Source organism: Vespa crabro, chromosome 4 (assembly GCF_910589235.1).
Source record: "Vespa crabro chromosome 4, iyVesCrab1.2, whole genome shotgun sequence".
Taxonomy (NCBI): Eukaryota; Metazoa; Arthropoda; class Insecta; order Hymenoptera; family Vespidae; genus Vespa; species Vespa crabro.
The window spans coordinates 9,273,805-9,296,635 of record NC_060958.1 but is presented as its reverse complement, the minus strand read 5'-3'; the positions used below and the strand labels follow the sequence as shown (position 1 = coordinate 9,296,635).

The 22,831-nt window shown below is 34.5% G+C and overlaps 3 protein-coding genes across 12 annotated transcripts in view; all 3 read left to right on the top strand.

The window, feature by feature from the left end:
* LOC124423604 (segmentation protein cap'n'collar) overlaps positions 1-2,722 on the top strand; it is a 92,174-nt gene extending 89,452 nt beyond the window's left edge. For all 8 annotated transcript variants that reach the window (XM_046961509.1, XM_046961504.1, XM_046961503.1 and 5 more), the window contains one exon: positions 148-2,722. In XM_046961509.1, coding sequence (XP_046817465.1) covers positions 148-309 — 162 coding nt within the window. In that variant the 3' untranslated portion in view covers positions 310-2,722. The remainder of the gene's footprint in view (positions 1-147) is intronic.
* Positions 2,723-3,709: 987 nt separating this feature from the next.
* On the top strand, positions 3,710-5,173 carry LOC124423333 (protein DPCD). Its single transcript, XM_046960936.1, has 4 exons — positions 3,710-3,860; positions 4,269-4,471; positions 4,749-4,982; positions 5,048-5,173. Exons 1-4 carry the CDS (start codon positions 3,797-3,799, stop codon positions 5,150-5,152), a joined length of 606 nt encoding a protein of 201 aa, XP_046816892.1. The 5' UTR covers positions 3,710-3,796; the 3' UTR covers positions 5,153-5,173.
* A 96-nt stretch (positions 5,174-5,269) lies between these two features.
* Positions 5,270-22,831, top strand: part of LOC124423332 (RNA/RNP complex-1-interacting phosphatase-like) — a 43,833-nt gene continuing 26,271 nt past the window's right edge. For 2 of the 3 annotated variants that reach the window (XM_046960935.1, XM_046960933.1), the window contains exons 1-2: positions 5,270-5,404; positions 7,111-7,186. Coding sequence is in view for 1 of the 3 variants with exons in the window: in XM_046960932.1 (XP_046816888.1) it covers positions 6,082-6,104; positions 7,111-7,186 (99 nt within the window). In the remaining 2 variants the exon portion in view is untranslated. Of the gene's footprint in view, positions 5,405-5,788; positions 6,105-7,110; positions 7,187-22,831 lie in introns of those variants that run through there. The other variant, XM_046960932.1, reaches the window with a different exon arrangement.

Below are 22,831 nucleotides of genomic sequence, written 5' to 3'. Positions count from 1 at the left end.
AATGCAAGAAACGATTGGAGAACTGAATTTCATTTCGATAAGATAATTTTGATAATAATTGCTAATTATTCGTATATTATTCATATAAACAATAATTATCAAATAAAAAGATGGCGCAATCGTAAATATATAATTTTTATTTTTTAGTCTCTTCGAGATCCCGATGGTAATCAATATCATCCATACGAATACAGTCTTCAACAATCTGCCGATGGCAATGTCTTGCTTGTACCGAGAAATCAAACAAATCCTCATCATCCTTCATCAATGGAACCGAAGACAAAACCAGATCCTGAACACAAGGAATGAAACTGTTAAAGGATCGTATTATAAAAACGATTGATTATTCAGAAAATATCGCTATCGTTGTAATAGCGAATAAGTCCATAAGGACGATTACAATGTTAACGATGATGTTGACTTTACGAGCTTTGTGTTAAAGCCAGAGAAATATATTTGCGATACAATCCTTTTGTCGAATGGACTTCATGACTTCGCATTTGACATACTTTGCACGCTATTCGATTGAACAACGAATTTGCCAAAAATCGCGTATTAAACTTATCGAAAGAGCTACGTAATATTATATATACATATACATATACATATATATATATATATATGTGTGTATGTATATATGTACGTTTATCGTGTACATATTTATCAAAATATTGAGAATTTTGGATAGGGAAAGAAAAAGAAATGATCTACGATTTAGGTCATATAATGACCAAAAATGATGGTAAAATTGCAGACGTAATATATATATATATATATATATATATATATATATATATATATATGTTATTCACATTGAATGTATCTTATCAGTGAAACTTACGTCAAATATTATATGTATATGTATTATGTATATTCTTTTTTTTCAAAGAGCGAAGTTTCGAACATGAAAGTTCTATAATCGAAGACCGATGTTTCTCATGTAATGTCTTCAACAGATTTGGAGAACTTATATAAAAACGGTATAAAATAAGAATATTTGTGTACCTTCTTTTGTTGCAGCGATTTTACCAGTATGGTTGTTTACGAAAGACGTTTACGTGTTCACTTCAACTACCTCCATAACTTTGTATGCTAAATTATCACCCTGGATTTGCATATTGTTAAAACGAATAAAACCAAGCACGATGGTAAAGTGTCCTAAGAACAGAAAAAAGTAAAATGAACTTGCACAACGGACGACAGACTTAAACGATGATTACTTTTGGACTTGGTTCTTTTTTTTGTTTTGTATTGTTCTTTTTTTTTTTTTTTTTTATTTTTTTCCTTTTTTTATATTATTTTTGGCAAAGTTTAAAAGTGCTCAGCTTTAATCGTAAAATTATAGATGAGAATCGCCACGATCAAATAAGTGCGCAATTGATCTCTTATTCCAGTACTCTTCTTCCTGCTTTTTATGCTTAGGATACATACATTAGTTAACTTTACCAAGTGCAAGTACGCACTGTTGTACTTCTTTCACAATAAGTGATTATGCTGTCTTTTAATTCCTTTGTCCTTAAAAACAAAGGTTTATTACATTTCGATATGATTGTATTTATCTATGAATATTATATATACATATATAACGATTTTGTCGAAATGTGTGATTAGTTAATGCAAGCCATCGATTATGACTGCAATTTAATAAAATGCATAGAAAGGCCAAAATTTATGCGTTGTTCGCATGATTTATCATCAGATATGCATAAATTCGGAATGAAAAGTAATTTTTTTTCTTTCTTTTTTTTTTATTTTTTTTTTTTTTTAATCGATGTAGTAAATAAATATGCGAATATAAGCGTGGACTATGAAACTAAAATTCTTTTAAGTCAAGGTTATGCACCATCTGAGGATTCAAAGAAATCAAAATTCAGAGATTATGCTCTGAAAGATGATTGAAATGCAAAGTTATATCTGCATTTAAATGGGAATAAAGTAAGCAAAATATTGGGTGATAAAAGGCAAATGATCGAAACATTGCTCAAGTATTGCAAAGTTATACAATTTGATCTGTAAAATGTATTGATTTTCACACATAATAATGTCGCTTTCAGAAATGTTTTTAAATCATTCAGATAATATGTGTGATATAATCTAAATACGATATAAGAAATGATACAATTTTTGTGAGTACATCAAGGACGATATATTGTAATGCTACAATATCGAGTATTCATTAAAATACGAACAAACAATAAATACAGATATTTTTATAAAATAAGAGGTGAGAAATGTTCGAGTATTTCACATTTGCCTTTTTATGTATATATTGATGTAGTTAGTATAATTTTCTATAAATACTATAAATATAAATAAGACATATATATGTATTTATGTATATGCTTACTTGTATATATAAATACATATACAAGAAAAGTAATAACTGAATATATATTGTAACATTAAACAACAAAAGAAAATCCAGTTTATGTCGATAATTAATAATAATAATTATAATAATAATAATCAGTCCTTTATTAACATTTACATGCACGATTATATTCATACTACTGGGTGTAGGATGCCTTTTGCTGTACCGTACTTTGCAAGCAGAGATTTTACCATTGAAATTCTTATGTAAACTATATACACAAATGCTCTGCTTTGCTATTGTATAAATAAACCAGATTTGTACGGAATTGCATAAATACATTCAAGATCTCCATTTGTCATTAAATTTCTATATTGTATAAATAAATTGAATAAATCACTGGGGAAAGTACCACAATAGTTTGTATGCTTATATCTGAAAGAAGACCTTTAAATATATATATATATATATATATATATATATATATATATATTTTTTTTTTTTGTTTATTAACGTGTTATATATAAAATCAAATATAAACGATAATTCTTTTAAATAAATAATTTATCAAAAAAATAATAATTTTAATCAATCGTCTGGCATAAATAAAACGATATATAAAAAAGAAAAAAAAAAAAAGAAAAAAAAAGAAAAAGAACAGAAAAAGAAAAAATTACTACTTTTGGTTATTTAATACTTTCAAAATTACATTAACAAAGCGGGTAAATAATTAACCAATAAGATCGCAACTTTCGTCGTTCATACGTGAAATTAAATACTCAATCACATTCTGACCGTTAAAGTAGCAACACGTATTTCTCTTTTAAATCGTCAGACATTTAGATCAATTTAAAGAATATAAAAAATTGTCTCTTATATTATACAATACTAATATATTCCATATTCGTAATATAAAGGATATAGAAGGTAAAAAAGAAAGAAAAAATGGCGGCAGATATAAATCGATACGAACAAGAAAAAAAAAAAAAAAGAATTGTCTTCTTTTTTTCTTCTTTTTTTATTCTCGTCCGTATCTTTCAACATCGACAGTATATATTATTTGTTTATAATCTTATTGGATCTTTATACGTAATAAACTTTACGTACAGAAATTCGAATTATCTTAATACGTTTGTATTAATTATTTTGTAATATTTATTATTCGTCGTTATAAACGTAATTATAACCGAGCTAATTTGTTGCGTCTAATTTTACGTTTTATTTTATAATAACAAGCTTTAACGTGAAACTTATTCTTCGAATATAATTTGTTAAATATTTGTCGATTTGTTGAAAATATTAACGCTATATATATATATATATATATATATATATATATATATATATATATATATATATATAAATAATCGATAATATCGTGCAGAGTAGACAGATGGTAAAATCGAACTCTACGATTCAAAGTGGACAAAAATCTTCATTCTATATCTATCATATACATAGCTCGTGGCTTTAACTTATTTACTGATGGCGACTAATTTATGGTTGAAACGCATTCAAAATGCCAAAAAGACCGCAATCATACAAGATGGTAAGATAACTTTTATATGTAATAATTTTCTTTTGTTAATCTTATTGGAAATTGTTACATTAATTTTTATGAAATATTTTCAGTATTATTTTGTATGTACAGGTGTTAGGATAATAATTTAACCTGAAAAATGTTTGATCAATAATCAACTGTCATGATCATGAGTGATTTAAACATAATGTATAACATTAATATTAATTTTTCAATAGACATTAATAATCATAATTTAAGATGTCATTTTCAAATGATAATTGTCGATAAGTTGAAAATTAATGAGTTTTATATGGTTTTGAAAAATTTATGTGTGTCACATAATTTCTTTTTAAAAAGCATATAGTTTTATTGAGCATTTATATAAAGTTATATCGTTTCCATTTGTTTTATATTAATATTTTTATAATTATGTAGGAAAGAGGAAAGTACATTTTTTAATGGAAGATGGTAAAGAAATGGTAGAAGAATATCATATGGATACAAATGTATTAGTACGCAGGGCATGGAAAGAGAAAGGAAATTTTGTTAAAAATACTGATTGGATTGTGGAAATAGGAGATCCAGAAATTAAAAAGAATAATATAGAAACTTATGGGATACAGGAAAGTTCAAGCACTGTATGTACATTTTATTTATACATTTTTAGTATTATATGTTTAGAATTATATATTGTGTAAAGACAAAGATCAAATATCATTTATAAAAATTTTTAAGTTGTATTATTTATAAAATTTTTAATTTTAATAATTTAATTAAACATTGATTAACCTATATACAATTCTTTATTTTTATATATTATATATTAATATCATGGATTTAATTTATTTTATTGGTTAGCATTAATAATATATTGCATTAAAAAAATTTTAATTATAAATAGAAATATATTTTCAGCCATTTATTACTAGGAGAATTACAAAAACTGCTTTGGAGTGGAGAATTAGGAATTTACCTTATCCAATATCAGTGTATTCGATAACAGCAGAGGACGATGGTACTATTACTATACGTACAAGCAACAAAAAATATTTTAAAAAAATAAAAGTTCCAGATTTAGAACGTATTAATTTAAAACCTGAACAGGATAGAATTACCTATACTCATCAATATAACACTCTTATTATCACGGTATGTTATACTTTTGGCTTATCTTTTTAAAAGTTTAATGTGAGAATAAGATATAATATTTTTAGTACAAGAAACCACCTGCATTATTGGACTTGGAGAAAAAAATATTAAATGAAATTTTACCATTAAAAGCAACAAAGGAAGGAGAAGTACAATGCCCAACGAGTTAATAAAAATGATTTTCTTAATAATCCTTGTCCCTGATATTGCCTAAAAATTAAGAGAGTATTATAGCATTATAAAATACTCCTAGCAAACGTTCAATAGTTGCTTTTGTGACGGTGTTATTGTCCTATATATGTATATATATATAGAGAGAGAGAGAGAACATACACACACACACACATATATATATATATATATATATATACATATAGAAGAATTGATTGAAGCAAATTGTACAATTATTACATAAGTTTCTGGTGAGTATACAAAATAATAAGAATTGAAAGAATTTTACATAAATAAGAAATAATATAAAGGATCTTTAACATTATATATCTTTATTTAAACAAACTATGTTAGATATTACATACATTGTGTTATTTTACTTTCATTAACAATAACGATTTTTGAAAATAAGACCAAATACATTCTGGATGATATTTTTACATTATTTTTAAGAAATGATAAATATATATATATATATATATATATATATATATATATATATATATATACAGACAAATTATTAATATTATCAAGAGAGGTAGATATAAAAATTCTATATATACAATATGCTTAAAAAGTTTATATAGAGGTTACTTTTTATAATATTGGGATAGATGCGTTATATTTAAATAATTAATTCGTATAAAGATTATATCGAAATAATTTGTATTTATACGTAAAGAATATGTAAATATTAAATTTTTATATATCGGGTCGATAACAATTTGTATGGTAGAATTGGCCAATAATGCTTTGGTCGAAGGACGCTGTTGCGCGCGAAAATCGAGAGATCGATCGATCGTTCTGCGTCGCGACCGTCTAACAGTGCGTTTGTCTGCTGCGTGCATGTGCTGTGGTTGTGTGCTAATACGTTTCAGTGTAATGCTTTTGATTTTCGGGTGAAAAAATTTCTGATTTAGCAACGATTATGACGAAATCTGTACCCGACGGGTGAGTCTCGCATAATTTTTATTCAATGATATGGCGTGAAACAACGTCGAGCAGCTACAAGTGCTTGTTTACGCGAACGAAATGGAGGTCACATTGTTTTGGAGGTTAGGTTGTGACGCTTCGTATTGCGATTACGACGTATGATAGCTCATTAACATAATTTTGCGATTAATATTTTGAAAGGAAAAGTTTTGTATTTTTATGGATTCGCATAGAATTGTAAAAAATTATATTTATCTTAATGTAATACGTAATGGGAAATGTATATTATTTGACGCGACATACATACATATATATATATATATATATATATATATATACATGGTGGTTAACTATTTTATCGACCGAAAAAAATGCGCGAATTTCTTTCCCATACTTTCGTAATTAAAATTTCATTTGATCGTTTAATATACAAGTATGATAAATGATCATACGTTACGTGATATTACGAATACGATTAATGGCGTAAAACGGTAGACTCATTTTTTTTTTTTTTCTATTGACCATATAATTTGACGCGAGTAAGTAGTTTGTAAATCTTACGTTACGAGGCGCTTTATTCGGGAAAAAAAAAAGCAAAAAAAGGTTTGCGTTGAATTTGATTTTTCTTTTTTTTTTCTTTTTTGTGTTTTGTTGACCTTAGAAAAAAAAAAAAAGATTTTTTCGTCATTACCCAATGGTAAGACTTATCTCGTTATAATAATTAGTGTAATGTATTTATTAAATCTATACGATTATTCAGAATCTAATAAGATTTGAGGAAAAAATTTTCGAAATGAAATTTTCAAAAATCGATCGATTTTAATCATAATGTCTCATTCGTGATATTCATTGATTTTACGCATAATCGCATATAAAAACTCTATCGTTAGACACACATACAAGCAAGTATAAATTAAATTTGTCGGTTATCTTATCGTTAAAAGGCTAATATAAATATAACATTTAAATTAAAACAATGAATTAAGTTATATTCGTTTAATATTTTATTTGTATGGTGTTATAGATGGCTAGATTACAAACCGTACGGAGAAGTTATAAAGGGCACAAAAATCTTGCCGTTTAAAGTACCGCTAAAGGAAGTAAGTATCGTAATAAATCAATAAACATGCCTGTAATCTAGCTTTACTTGCGAAATTGTATCTCGTATCGCGAGTGTGGAGAATTCGCACAAGTGTATTGGTTCTCGTATGTATAATACAACATGACCTTTATTTCATCAATGAATCGTAAATTTTGTAAAAGTACATTAACGTTATCGTGTTTGTTTTCGAGCCGATTAGAAAATTTGTACGAATATTTCGTTTAAAAGTAGAAGGATTCGTTAAAATTGAAGATCGAAATTTTTTATGTGAATTTTTCCAAAAATATGTCTCGAAACGCGTAGATCATTTTTTTTCTTTCTTCTTTTTCTCTCCTCCCCCCCCCCTCTCTCTCTCTCCATGTTTTTCTTCTTTCTCTTTCTCTACAAAAAAATCTTCTAAATTTTTATGCCTCGCCGTGAAAGAATGTCCCGTCTTCGAATATTTTGGCATATGAATTTATAGAGATTTCGCGTGAGCGGGCACGCGTTACTTGGGTCCGAAGGTCGCTTATTAGCATAAGCGCTGTATCGAATTTACTAAAGTGACTAATTAATATGGGATTCATGAGAAAGTCATCGTATCCAAAGAAGAAGTAAGAAAAAGTTTGTCGAACAAATTTGTTTTAAGTGGTCATTCGTTATAGCTATTTACGTCACACCCTTATCAATTAATTATTAACGATCGTGCCAGACGTTCAAAGGATTACGATTTGCAAGTTTTCAAGGATATACATATATATATATATATATATATATATATATATTAATATAAATATATATATAGTTATAGTCCGCGAAAAAGCATTCTCACACGTGACATATTCATCTCGATATGGAGAGATCGATAATTCTTTATTGGATAAATTTGCACGTTGTTATTTTCTTAGTTATTTACGAAGAATAAAACTAGGATACATTTTATCCCCTTAGAAAGAGAAATATTTGGATTCTTGACAAATAGAAGTGTTATTTCGTTCTTCTTGTTTATACGTTTGTTTACGCACTTAAGTATAACCAGTATCGTATGGTATGAGTATAATTCGATATAGCGATATTTCGATGCATATCGCGTATTTCGCATTTTTAGCTTTTAGATTCAATCGAGTTGTCGCTTAGAAAAATGATAACTCTTTGGATCCAATAAAATGCGACAGTTCCGGTTATCCGTTATCAATGCTAAATATTGAAATAATCGATGTGAATTGACCTTATACATTAAACTATCGTGTAACGTCGTACCGAGAACGTCGCATACGTTCTTTTTCTTTTTACGAAAATGATAGCTGGAGGATGCCCATCCTCTTACTTCTTTAACGTCGTGTAACGACGTTCCACGTTCTCTTTTTATCCTTTATACCTCGTACTAAATCAAAGATCCTCTTCGCGGGGGGGGGTTCTGGCGGTTCCACCGAGAGAAAGATAAGATCAAGTCGAATTCCTGAAACGGACGATGCCGCAGGTACAACCCCCGTTCTTTTTCTTTTTTTCTTTTTTCCTTTTCTTTTTTTCCCCCCGCCTCCACCCTGTCTCACCCCCACCCCTAATTCTATCATGTATCTATGTATAATGTGTATGCATATATATATATATATATATATATATGTATATAGGTATACTTATACATCTCGGCGTGGAGAAAAAGATTGCTTTTAAAAGGGAATCAACGGGATAGTATTAATTTGTCTGGAATTAGATTTATTTGATTCTTAAGAGATTCCAAATGGGGAGATGGGTGATGGTTAAAATATCTCAGTTGGTTGATTTCTACTTGTTGTGAGAGAAAGACAGACACCGTGAATGTGACTTGTGTAATTAAAATCTTTTTGGACGATTTTTTTCCTTTTTCTTTCTTTTTTTTTTTTTTTTTTTCCCTCTTTCTTCGAGACAATAAGAGTAAACCATACGAAACGAAACGAAACAAGGAAAACAAAAATAAGATAAAAAAAAAAGAGAAGAGAACAAAAAAATTTATTGGAATTTTCTCAGCGTAAAAACTTGTTGTGTCGTACGGAGACGAGGAGAAGAACACAGGGAAACAACGGAATTGAATTTGTAGGAAGCCAAGGGTGGTATAACGTTAGAAAGAAAGCAACATCCCTCGTATCGAGATCTCATATCGAGACATAGCAAATTGCCATATTGTTACGTATGTCGACCCCCCGTCCGCGAAGTGATATAAAGAAGCTTGACGTATGCTTACTCTTTCACAGCCGATACGGTGCGATACTTCGTTGGATTCGTTGAATAAATCGACTCTTTCATTTTTTTTTCCCTTTTTTTCTTTTTTTTTTTTTTCCACGTACGAGAAAGAAAGCAAAATGTTGTGTGTTTCCATACCGTTCACATTTTCTTCCTGATGTATGGCGTTCATGCTGAGCAACCATGATCCTGGTGAGAGATCTCAGGACGCGTTCTTTCCACGAGAAAGAGAAATGGAGAGAAAAGGAAGCCTTTGAATCCTTTTTACCTCCCCTTTTCTCCTCCTCCTTCTTCTTCTTCTTCTTCTTCTTCTTCTTCTTCTCCTCCTTTTTCTCCTTTGGTTTCTTTTTTTTTTTTTTCCTTTTTTCCTTTTCTTTTCTTTCGCGAGCCTGTTGACGCGTCGCCATGGAAGAAAATATCACCGATAACTTCTTCGCATCTTCTTTTCGTTTTCTTTCATCGAGGTCAGAGAAGGGCTAATTGAAAATTGGCTAGCCCGTCGTTATCGATTTAAGACTCGTCTCATTTGCCACGTTGAATATGTTGATTATACCAGACCGTTTTCTACCTCTCCGTGGTTCCCCTAATTGATGGCATCGCGGTGTCGACTTTCGCGGGGCATAAACCATTTTTATATCTTCGGCTTTACCTCATTAAAGTACCGAAGGATGATGCTCCTCGCTAATTGAATACTCCGTGCGTTGTTTTTCTTTTTTTTTTCCCTCTTTCTTTCTTTCTTTCTTTCTTTCTTTTCTCTTTTTTTTCTTTTTCTTTTTCTTTTTTTTTTTTTAACAACGATCCCATACTTCCACTCGATATGATCATCTTTAAATAATTTCAACTTTCAACCTGTTATGATTTACTCGTACATACGTTCTCTTGTTTTATGGATCCTTCAAAATGTCGTGAGAAATGGATCTTCCTTCCGCCCATCTTTAAAAGAAAAAAAAAAAAAGAAAAAAAAGGAAAAAAAGAAAAGAAAAAAAAAATAATAATAAAAAAAGAATAAAGATCTCGCGTTAGTCTCGAGCCATTTAATTTTCGCCTAACTCGGTGGTACGAAAGAAACCGGTTATACTCGTCTACCGGTCGAACATCGGCACATCGGGGATCAAGCAGCAAGTCGGAGAGAGGAGTCTTTCGCGGACCGAGCGCCAGCTTGCAAATAAGTTTTCGGATCGGATCGGTCCAGCCTATGCATATAGCGCCGCGCATGCATACGCAAAATAGGAGGGTGCCTTGGCTAATTGATTCTGGCGTCGCGGGCATTACATAAAACAAGTTGGAGAGAGTCGACAGGACCGACTTGGAATCGAAGCCACGGGTCTGATTGGGCCCGCTGTGGTCGGCCGCGGGGGGTCACTCGTTAATAGGGCCTTCAAGAGGCCCACGCCAGTATCCATTCTCGCTCTTCCTTCGAACCCTTTACAACGAATGCTTCTTCATCTCTTCCGTTTCGTGCCTTGTAACAAACGTCGGCTCGCACGTAACGCGATACGCTACGCGCCGATACACCTTTCAAATCTATACATACATACGTATATATGTTTGTATGTTTGTATGTTTGTATGTACATAAGTTCGTTCTTCCTCCTCTCTCTCTCTCTCTCTCTCTCTCTCTCTCTCTCTCTCTTTCTCTCTCCATTTCTCTTCTTTTTACTCTCGCCGAAAGATGAGAATCACACGCGTGCCGTAAATATCTTCCTTCGTAATAACACGCGTATTTGTTCAGCGAGGGAATTTAAACAGTTTTCGGTAGACCTGTTTCTTTGAGTTGTTTCCACCCTCTTCCCTCCCCTCCTCTTACAATTTTTCTCATATATATATATATATATTAAAAAAAAAAAAAAAAAAAAAAAAAGAAAAAAAAAAGAAAAAAAAAGATAAAAAAAAAAAAAAATAAAAAGATAAAAAGCATCGTACATCTTTGCAAATTAAACGATAGGGAGTTTCGAGATAATATATAAGAAGAGTATCGAAATTGAAATTGATTTTTGTTCGTGAGTGTGGCGATACACATAGAGTCCATTTTATAGGTTGATATATCTATACTCTTGGGAGAGAGAACGAGATATACACGTATTTTTACAGAACGGAATCTGCTCGAAGGCAATATCCGGTCGTTATAAATAGTCGTAAAAGGCAATGAGATGTACGCTGTATCGTCGTGTTTCGTTTCGATCGCGTAAATCAGGACACGTTCGTGATAAAAAAGGGGAGAATCCTCGTTGTCTACGGACAACGAATTGACATGGCTATACGTACATATTAAACGTCGTGTATTTTAATTTTGTTTTTCTTCTTCTGCTTCATTTTTTCTTCTTCTTCTTCTTCTTTTTTTCTTTTCTTTTTTCCCTTTCTGTATTTTATTGAAAATTTATATTTTTGTAATCGGATAACGTTTCGGTAGTTCGGTTTCTCCAAGCATCTTTGAGATCCCTGTTACCACCCACGCTCACCGTATGCGTACGGACTTTTGTCGTGCGTTCTGAATGCCAGAAATTCTTTCTTTCGTCGAGACTATCGAAACGCAGTGGGCGATTTCTGCACGACGGCTGAATATTAATTCCTGGGGACTATAGGAGAACGCGTTGGTTTTTTTTTTTTTTTTTTTTGGTTTTCTTTCCTTTTTTTGTTTTTGTTTTCTTTTTTTTTTTTCTTTTTCTTTTTTTTTTGGAAGGACCCAAAATAGAGGATGTATACGTCTCTCGACGTGGGTGATATCTGTATTTCAACCCCCTAAAAATCTTTAGCATTTCAGATGATTATCGTGTTAACTTCTCAGTTACACTCGGTCTAACCACCCTCGTCGTCATCATCCTCATGGATAGATATCTGCACCGATACTTCTCTCTCTCTCTCTCTCTCTCTCTTTCTTTTTCTTTTTCTTTCTTTCTCTATATGTCTGTCTGTCTCTTTCTCTTTGTTCCCGTCGACATGATGAATGGGAGGGTCGAACGAAAAACAACGCGTCGAAATTTACATAGTTGCGTAGACAATATAGCGTTGTAATTGATGTAATACTTTAATTCTAGATGTATAACTAGCTAGAGAATTATCTTCTCTCTCTCTCTCTTTCTCATGTATATGAAGTATCTTTTTTCTTCTTGTCTTTCTTTCTTTTTTTTTCCCATCCCCTCGATACCCCCTCCCCTCTCCTCCTTGTCGCCTTTTCGTTTCCTTTTTTGAAATTGAAAGATTCACGAGATATGATCTTTCTCTTTCTCGTATTCGTAATTACGAATATGATTTATAAACGAGTTCCTTCGCGATTATCCGACGTATTCGTGTCACGGCTGGTACATCGTTCGGTGGCCCATCTGACATTTTCAAAAGAGTTAAGCAATCGGCCCTTGACCACTGTGGTAATGGATTTGTACGCCGTCGGAGATAATAAACGGCATCATTGTATCTCTCTCTCTCTCTCTCCCTCTCTCACACATACACATACACATACACACGTACACTTTCTCTCTCTCTCTCTCTCTCTCTCTCTCTGTCTCTCTGTCTCTCTTTCTCCTTGTAGGACGCTAATCTGGCGGGTAAACAGCCGATTTTACGGTTGAAGTCTCTTTTAGGAGCTCCTGTGAGAGTTCACAGCGGTGAATCTTACGAAATCTCATGGAAAAAGAAAAATGCGTTTCTCGCGTAACCGAGTTCCGTTTTCTTCGTATTCGTTTTACTTCGTTTTTCCACGTAAATCCCTTGTCGTTATTCGAGTAAACAAGAAGAATCCTTCGGGTCCCGTTTGAGATCGGAAGAAACGTAGTAGGAAACTTATATACATACATACATACATACATACATACATACATACATACATACATACATACATATATACCAACGACATTATTTCTTTCTCGTTATCGCATATTTTCAAAGAAAATCCATATCTTAACGATACGAAAGAAATTCGCTCACTGAGAAAATATTTTCATGAGATGATAATAATAAAGGATAAGTAACGATTAATAAGTACACAATTAATAATTTGAGAAACGTATGGTATCGCGATTCAGAAGGGTTCTACGCCCTTTGGTACGGCTTTAATTTATCGTTGTTTCGTGCCGGCATATTGCTCGTGCTAGTGGCGTTCCGTGTTATTAGCAATGGTAAGTGTTTGTTTAACGCTCCCCGTAGCGAAGAGGGTCCGAATGGATCCACCTCGCGTCTTCTTTTCTCTTTCCCATGGAGCAAAGAACGAACCTGAGTTCGGTCGCGAAAGAGAAGAAAAGGGAGGTCGGAGAAAGAGAAAGAGAGATAAATATAGATAGATAGAGAAAGAAAGGAAGAAAGGAAGAAAGGAAGAAAGAAATAAGACGGAGCCGGCGATAGTAATTTATGCCGAAGTTAGCGAGCAACTTCGATGACTTTGTAAAATATTACTGATCCCCGTTTCAAAGATCTTATCTGGCTCCGACACCGCGTTTCGACGGAACGCCTTCTACTCTTTCTTCTTCTTCTTCTTCTTCTTCTTCTTCTTTCATTTCCTTTCCTTCTCTTTATCTTCTTTTAGTTATTCTTCTTCGTTTCCCAGCATCTTCTTCTTCTTCTTCTTCTTCTTCTTCTCCTCGTTCTTCTCCTTTTTCTTCTTCTTCTTCTCTTTTTTCTTTTACTTTTTCTACTTCTTCCTCTTTTAGCAGGCTGGCGCCTCGAAAAGAGGGAGTCGTGCGTCAAGTCGAGACCCACTGCGCCAGAACGAGTTTGACTCTTCGAAGTTATGCCACACCGATCGACACCAAACGAACAAAAGTCGTATAAACATGTCGTTTGCCGATGAAATTTTTCAGGAAGTGCCGCGAGCCGCGACCGTGAATGCGCATTTGCAAAATTGCACCTCACCCCCAGCACCACCACCCCCCACCTCTCCCCGCCCTCTAGTTGGATTACTTCTTGTCGCGCTATTTATCGCTAGTTATACGTCCCCCTTTTTTTGATTTAACTTTAGACACGATGAAAGGGTGCTTGGCAAAGTATCGACATCTTGCTGTGTCCCATTTCAATATCGTTTTATTCTTATTATGTTTCTCATCTTTCTTTATCTTTCTGTCTGTCCGTTTATCTTTCTCTTCTTCTCTCTCTCTCTCTCTCTCTCTCTCTCTCTCTCTTATTCCTTTTTTCCTTTTTATTAGGCGAATTTTATCCTTCGTTACTCCACGTATTAACGTAATGCGAGGTCGTCATGTAAAATAGATCGTCGAATTATCTCATCAGCCAGATCTCTTGTTCTCGTTAAAGATCGTGGGCGAGATCAACTTTTTTCTTTTTCTTCTGAATATATATATATATATATATGTGAATGTATGTGTATACATACATACATATATAGATATATAAATACACACATATGTATATATATATTTTTTTTCTTTCGATGAAGAAATACCGGGACTATATTTCAGGCTTTCCGTGAACGAATAAATCGACGAGAATGGTGAAATCGTGAAATACAACGAAAACGCGTCTCCGGTCTCGTCTTTCTCGCTCGCGAACGGATACATTACGTCGTGAGATAGAAGAGGATAAGGATCTAGCTTTAGTACAGTGAAATACGGTAATATCTTAGGAGTAGTGCGTTTGTGGAAAATGGATACGAAGAGCCATGGGCGGCGTGGGATGCCGTATAATCAAAAGAGGAAGCAATAAATATCGTAAAAAAGCTTTATTCTCTAAAAGCGATTGTTATCACTCTCAATGGATTTAGCTTTTGCGTTTTGCCATGCAGACACGATGAAATTGCAAATAAGTTCGAAGTTGAATTCTTCCTTTTTTTTCTTTCTTTCTTTTTTCGGATTTTTCTTTTGTCTTTTTTCTTTTTTTTCCCTTTTTTTTTTTTTTTTTTTTCTTTTCTTTTCGAACGAAACCGGACCGTGTTTCCTTTCTTAGCGTCTCAATTAACATTTCGAATTCGTGCCAAAATCGGAGCGTACGTTGGCGTCGTTTTAATCGAGCGCAGTGAACGGGTGATTTAAAAATTTATAATCGGTTAGACGATATAAATGGATTTATTCGTTTGTTTGTTTACGTTTATCTATTTCGTATTAATATTTTAAGGATTCATTCGATTTGCGAGAATGAGATTTCGAAAGGAAGGGGGGGAAGGGGGAGTCGAAAAAAACGTAAAGAAGAGTTGCGACAGGGATGGCCGCCTAGAGGACACTTTTGTCTTTTACTTTAGTGTTACCCTGGGTCATCCATCGCGTTTCATCAGATATGCTGCTAGCTGGGCCACGGCCTATCTCTGCTAGATGAGATGGCGAGTGTCCATTTCGAGTCCCTCTCTTTTTCCGGGAACCCTACGGCGCAAAGGAGATCTCACAGTAGCCAAGACTATCTTTTCGTCCGATCGTGTTTCACTCTCTTCTCCATTCTCATTTTGCAAAGGTTCGTTACGTTTAGGTTACCTACGTACTACCTGAGTTCGTACGAATTGTGTTTTTAACTCGTCCTCGCGTCATATCGCGTAAAATAAATTGACGGCATAATATCTAGGATACTATAAGAGTTCAGCTATAGTTATATCATTTTTTAAGATGGCTTTTCTTTCTACGACATTCATTTCTTTGTCTCGATCGAATCCTTTTTTTTTCTCTTTTTTCTTTTTTCTTTCTTTTTTTTTTTTTTTGTGGATATGTCGATGACACATTCGCCGTTCACTCGTCACGGCACATGAATCAAAGAATAAAAGGGAAAACCGTTAGAATCCTTCCAAGTTTCAAGCAACAATTCTGTTATATCTTGGACTCCAAGAAGTCGATGTACCATATAAATGCTATAGAAGATAATGCCACGCGGAAGTGTCTTCGGCAAGATCTTCGACGACAAACGGAGATCGTTGAGAGAGAACCAACGCCATTTCGCTATTCTTTTATACTTCGAGTTACTCCTCCTTTGACTCCGAAGGGGAGGCTACGTTTCTCTTTCCCATACCGATATTGTTATTATACGAGAAACAGAGTGAAAGAGAGAAACACAGAAGAAGAGAGGGAGAAAGATATATATATATATATATATATATATATATATATATATATATAGATATAGAAAAGCAAAAAGGAAATATAGAAGACAGCATCCGTTTGGACTGCGTCGGGTCCACGCGTAAAGAAGAGAAAGAGAGGAAAAGGGAGAGAGAGAGAGAGAGAAAGAGAAGAGAATGGGAAAGAAAAGAGGGGTTTTGTGGGTTTTGGTGTGGCATATTGGTGGTGGTTTGGATGCCTTGGATGGTTCTGAAATGCGGCATTGGCTTTATGCTTCTGGTACATAAATTTCGTTGGAATGGCGCACGTATGAAGCCGGCGCCCACCGTTCTGTATCCCACCTGCCCCTTCACCCCCACGATGCCACCCTATTTCGCGTCACATAAGTTTTTCTCGGTCTATGCACCCTCGACTGCTTTCTCTCTCTCTCTCTCTCTCTCTCTCTTTCTATTTTCCTCTCTTCCTCTTTTTCTCATGCTCTCTGTTGGTATGGAATCCAAGCCACGCCTTTCACCCCTCGATCGTCCGTCTGTTTACAAAAATGTCACCGGTATACCGGAGACACGCGAAGAAATTGCCAAATTTATTGCCTCTTCGTCCCTTTTCTTCGTTTGTCTCTCTCTCCCTCTCTCTCTCTCTTTTTCTTTCTTTCTTTTTCATCGTTCAACCGTTGCACGATTAGTTCTAGTGTTCACGAGAAGGAAGAAGGAACGAAGGAAGCATAGCCGCCGGTGGTAAGCAGTGTGCCTATATCGTAAATCTTTCGACAGACGTATCGGTAGAATTGGCTTTTCAGTACCGTGCGATTCGTCGCGCGAGTTATGAACCGATATTCGAACGCGTTATTCGATCTTCCTTCTCCCTTTTTTTCTTCTACTTTTTTTCTAATTTTTTTTTCTTTTTTTTTTTTCTTTTTTCTTTTTTTGTAAATTTTATTTTATTGTTTTTTTCCTTTTATTTAGACGTAACAGACGAATGCAAATTGCGATTTTGATATTGCGAGGTAATAAAATTGACCAATCCGTTTGTAAGAGTTTTTGACTTTATTGATTTTTTAAATTTCAACAAAAAAAAAAGAAGAAAAAAAAAGAATGGCATGATTATTTTAAATCAGATTTTTATTAAGTTCACATATACGGTATCCATCCGATGATGAATGAGCTGATAATAAGCGAATCATCGCGGAAGATTTTCCATGAAAAGAATTTGCCGTGGGAGAGTGGGCGTGTTCGGATGGTTGACCCGATAGGCGCCTAGTTTAGCGTGCAAGCCCAAACTTTAAGGGATCCTTTGATCGAGACTAGGGAATTCTTGGTTCGCGAGGATTCTCAAGGCGGGGTCGTGTCGAAAAGACGAAGAAAAAAGGAAAAAAAAAAAAGAAAAAAAAAAAAAAAATAAAAAAAAAAAAATAAAAAAACCAAGAAAGAAGAAGAAGAAACAAACATTTGTTTAAAGTTTTAAACGATTCTGACGAGTCACGGCCGTAAATATCGAAGAATCGTTAATCTTTCATTTCTTTCGTGACCGCTCGTTTACGTATAATGTATTCTCACCCTCGTAGTTAAAACAATCGGACGAAGGGAGTTTTGAAAGTCAGTCTTTGCTAGGAGAAGGAGAAGGAGAAGGAGAAGGTATGTGTGGGTACACGTGCGTATATGTGCGTATGTGTGTGTGTGTGTGTGTAAGATAGAAAAAAGGGAGAATGTTCGTTGTCTTTCGTTTTCGGCGGAAGGAGTCAAAGGTTGTGGAAAAAAAGGGTGGATGCGAATTAGGTCGAACGCCAGGATAAGAGCTCAGAGTCAAGCGAGAAATATATAAGGGACTAATTACATAGGTATAAATCTTCGTTTTCTCAGCGTGAAATATTCTTCTTATATAGTTCAAGCCGGTAATCTTTCAAAGGAAAGATTTTTAAGGGTATCTTTCGAATTCCTTTTAAAGATAATCGAAAATAGTAGTTGAACCAATTTTTTTGAAGAAAAATTGGAAAGAATTCGAAAGCCAACTAAATAAAAATATTTCTTAAGCTCTTCTTTCGGATTATCATTTTATCCAGACGAAGGTCCGAGACCCTTCATTAGTTAGTCATAGTTAAAAGGCACAACATAGGGTTGAAACGGACCACCGGAGCAACAACGGTTGATCGAAACAAATTCGAGGAACAAATTCGTCGTGATGTTGGTGTCCCGCGAGTTCGGTCCCTTCTCTTCTTGGGCACGCGGGATTCGGTCTCGTTCGTTCTGGAAAGGGGAATCGAAGGGAGGACCCCCCGAGGCGCTTGGACCGCCCCGAAAATATTTTTAATTTTATTACAGCCTGTAATATGGAAATTCTATGGTCGCGGTTATCAGGTGTGAATTGAATTATAGCGACTGCCGACGAGCCTTACCGTTATTTATATCCTCTCGAAAAAAACACGTTCCTACATGTGACTCTCTTTCTCTTCTTCGTCTTCGTCTTCGTCTTCGTCTTCGTCTTCTTCTTCTTCTTCTTCTTCTTCTTCATGGTCCTTGCAAAAGAAAGAAAGACAGAGAGAAGGAGAGAAACGCTTCTTCTTCTTCTTCTTCTTCTTCTTCTTCTTCTTCTTCTTCCTCCATGATTACTCGGTGGTGATAGGAAAACATCGGGACGACGACAGTCTATAAAATTTCATGCCGCCGTCGATATACTAATTCGTTATCTACACAAGAGAAGAAGAGAATGGCGCGATGTTGTATCCTCGTATCGTTAATTCTTTAAATGCTTCGCGTATAGCAGGTATCTCCTTTATGGTCGTTGGATACAAATTTTGTCATTGGGGGACTATGAGTCGATAAGAAAAAAAAAAAAAAAAAAAGAAAAAAAAAGAGAAAAAAAAGAAAGTAAGAAAGAAAAAAAGAGAGAGAGAGAAAGAAAGACAAAAATGAACGAGCCACCGGAGAGTGTTGTTGTTGTTGTTGTTGTTGTTGTTCGTTGGTGATTCATTAATATTGCGATGTTCAGAGTTCTTTCGAGAGTAGTCGTCGGAAGTAAAGAGAGATTCCAGGATCGTTTTCAATTCGTTCTTCGAAAGAGTTTCACAAAATATTCGCCGCGTACCTTTCCTCTCATTCTTTTAAAGATATTTCTTTTTTTTTTCTTCCCCCTCCCTCCCTCCCTCCCTCCCTCCTTCCCTCCTCCCTATTACAAAACTTATTCCCGTTGATATCTCGTGTCAGGAGATATTCGATAGAAGCTCGTCGTTAATGACTATTCTAACAGTCTAATGCAGAATAAACTCGAAGATAGATTCTCAGTTAATTTAAACTAAATTGAAAAAAAAAAAACAAAAAAAAAAAAAAAAGAAGAAAAAAAGGAAAAAAAAAAAAGTAGAAGAAGAAGAAGAAGACTTCAGTCGAACGTGTTGTTGTCGGCTTTTCTAACGATCTTGGAATCGCAGATAGGGTCAGCGCGGAAAGAACTTAGAATCGCGCAAGATTATTAGCTTCTCCACGCGGGTGGTGAATCGATTTTCTACGGGGGCTTCTCGTAAAGTCGGCGTTTCGTTCTTCTCGAAATCGCCTTGTCTGCGGGGCACGCGTACCAGGATTGATGGTTCTCTGATTCATTTTTTATCTCGTCGATGGGGAAGACTCCTGATCCTTGTATGTTAAAGAAAAGGAGACGCACCTGTAGGATTCTCCTCTCCTCACACTAACGTATTTTACAAGCTTGTATGTGTGTGCTTTTCAACATCGAAAACACCTCTTAGAACGTTCCAAAGTGATTTAGGTAAACCATTAATTTCTTTTCTCTTTCCCTCTGTCTATCTCTCTCTCTTTCTTTCTTTCTATATATATATATATATATATATATATATTTCTCTCTTTATGGACTTTCACGAATTTGATTTAATTGGCGCTCCTCTCCTATGGTCTTTGAAAATAGTTGAAATATTTTATGAGATATTCTTTTGTTCTCGTAGTAGTGAAATTATTTCACGGGACGGGATGAACTACGGATAGGAGATACAGATTATTATTATTATTATTATTATTATTATTATTATTATTATTGTTATTATTATTTATCGACGTATAAGCGAACAAGAGACGATAGGAAATTTGCTCCTTCTAACGTCCACCATTCATGGAGCAATAACGACGTTCTGGAGAATTTTCTGAAGAGCGTAAACTCGACGTATGTAGGAAGTAAAATCGCTCGAACGATTTCTAACCACCGGCTAACCGTAGAAAAGTACGCATAATAATACATTGCTGGGACGTTCGATGCTCTTTTCCTCAATACTATTACTACTTTCCGTACTATTGCTTCGAACGTAACGTAAACCATCGCGTCTCGCTGTATTTCCCATGGCAAGGAGTATAGAATAAATAAAATGCCGGAGTTACACGTTGAACGATATCGAAGATGTTGAAAATCCAAACGATTGCTTTTTCATAGAATACGGGAAATACGTGATAGACGTCGTTTGCATTTCGATTGTCAATGAATTATTATATTTTTGCTATCATATATATATATATATATATATATATATATATATATATATATATATATTTACCAGGTTATTTCTTTCATGAGCAGGATGATGTAACAGAGAGAGAGAGAGAGAGAGAGAGAGAGAGAGAGAGAGAGAGAGAGAGAGAGAGAGAGAACGTTCGTGATATTAAATGATCGCGTATCGATTTTAAAAGTATTTATATTATATGACTCGAGAACTATCTTTACGGGTAAATAAACTTAAGTATATTTTTTATTCATTGTTTAAATTTGATCATGTTTTTATTTTACGTATATGTAATATACATAGTAATGGAATCGTATAGAAACGTTTTCTCGGGCGAAATTGGGTGCAACATTCGTGGTGAATCGCATGGAAAGACCATATAGACTTTTATATGAGTGTTCCTCTAACTGATCTATGCGCAAACGTTGCCCGTATCCACTTACTTACTCGTTTGGCAGAAAGATTTCGAACGATTTAAAATGGGTCACCTACGATTCTCGTCTCGTCTCAATTCAATACGTACACGAGCGAGCAAAAGGCAAAAAGAGAGAGAGAGAGAGAAAAAGAGATAGAGATAGAGAGAGAGAGAGAGAGAGAGAGAGAGAGAGAGAGAGAAACTTACGAACGCAAATTCTTTCGAAATCCTCTCTCGAAATCGCATTCGATCTTTGACGTCTGCGTGGGAATCGACGATATACTTTAATGCGAGAAACATCGAAGTTGACCTTTCGAAAGACATTCCTTTCTTCATGTAAAATGGCTGAATCAGAATCTGACCTTTTGTAAAATTGAAAATCTCTCCACCCCACCCCCCACCCCTTCCCGTTTTTTCCATACGCGTATGACATTTTTTTTTTTTTTTTTTTTTTTTTTTCATTGAAAATATATTGCGAAAGCAACAATTACATCGATCGTGTTCACTCGTAACAATATCCCTTTTGGATGGGATACGCGAAAGGAGATGATAATTGAGAGAAAGAGCGAGGTCTTTCGTTTACATTTATGTTTCATCTCACGCGTGCCATATGTAAAAAGAAAGAAAGAAAGGAAGAAAAAAAAAAGAAGAAGAAGAAGAAGAAAAAAAGGATTCTCGTTGAAAAGTTTTCTCTCGGTGCCGGTTTTAACAAAATCGTGTGCGTCGATTTCAAGCCGGTGAGATCTTTTCTCTCTTTCTCTTGTACAGTGGGTATTACAGCCCACTCGGTGCGAAAGCATGAAAGGGCACCCTTCATAAATATTTCCAATAAATACCAAAGATATCTACCGTTGCCCAACGCCCACGTTTAGGTGGAATGGGGATAGGGTGGCGGGTAGGAGCAAGCGCATGAGCGCTCCTCGATTCTCTCAACCAAAAGATTCCTACGGTTCTCGAGTGCGATCAAGTATTTTCGATGATATCGATGATATACTCACATATCGAGAATAGTCGCCTCGAATGGTCTTTTCGATGATCCGTTCGAATTAGTTTGTTTTTTTTTTCTTCCAAAAAAAAAGGAAAAAAAAAAAAAAAATAAAAATCCCTTTCGAATTCCGTCGTCCGATGCCTTTTTTCCCTTTTTTTTTTTTTTTTTTCGTCTTTCTTCATCCGGGAAAGAAAAGATACAAAAAAAAAAAAAAAAAAGCAAAAAACAAAATTTGAAAAAAGAAAATTCAAAAGAATCGCGACTTCCTGTCCGGCTGCGGTAGGTCCAATCGAATCCGTCGATTTTCAGGATTTACACACTCAGAAAGAACGTTCAAGGATATCCCAGTTTTTGTACCTGGGGGATATGAGAGGCACACGCGTCTTAAATGTATTTCGGGCGCGTACGCAAAGAAGGAAGAAGTTGGTGGGGATCGGGGAAAGGAAAGAAACGATGGAAGTGCATTTGGCCGATCACAAAAGCCTTACAATGGCGGCCGCGGCTCGTCGTCCGATAATCCTGATTTAGACGCGGCCATATATTAGACTAAGGATCGTGAAATTGAATGGTGGA

What these genes read in the sequence shown, in the direction of transcription:
- LOC124423333 (XM_046960936.1), top strand. Translation starts at nt 3,797, where the DNA reads ATGGCGACTAATTTATGGTTGAAACGCATTCAAAATGCCAAAAAGACC. An exon ending in GACCGCAATCATACAAGATG is followed by an intron (nt 3,861 to 4,268) that starts GTAAGATAACTT and finishes ATAATTATGTAG; the next exon opens with GAAAGAGGAAAGTACATTTT. An exon ending in TACAGGAAAGTTCAAGCACT is followed by an intron (nt 4,472 to 4,748) that starts GTATGTACATTT and finishes ATATATTTTCAG; the next exon opens with CCATTTATTACTAGGAGAAT.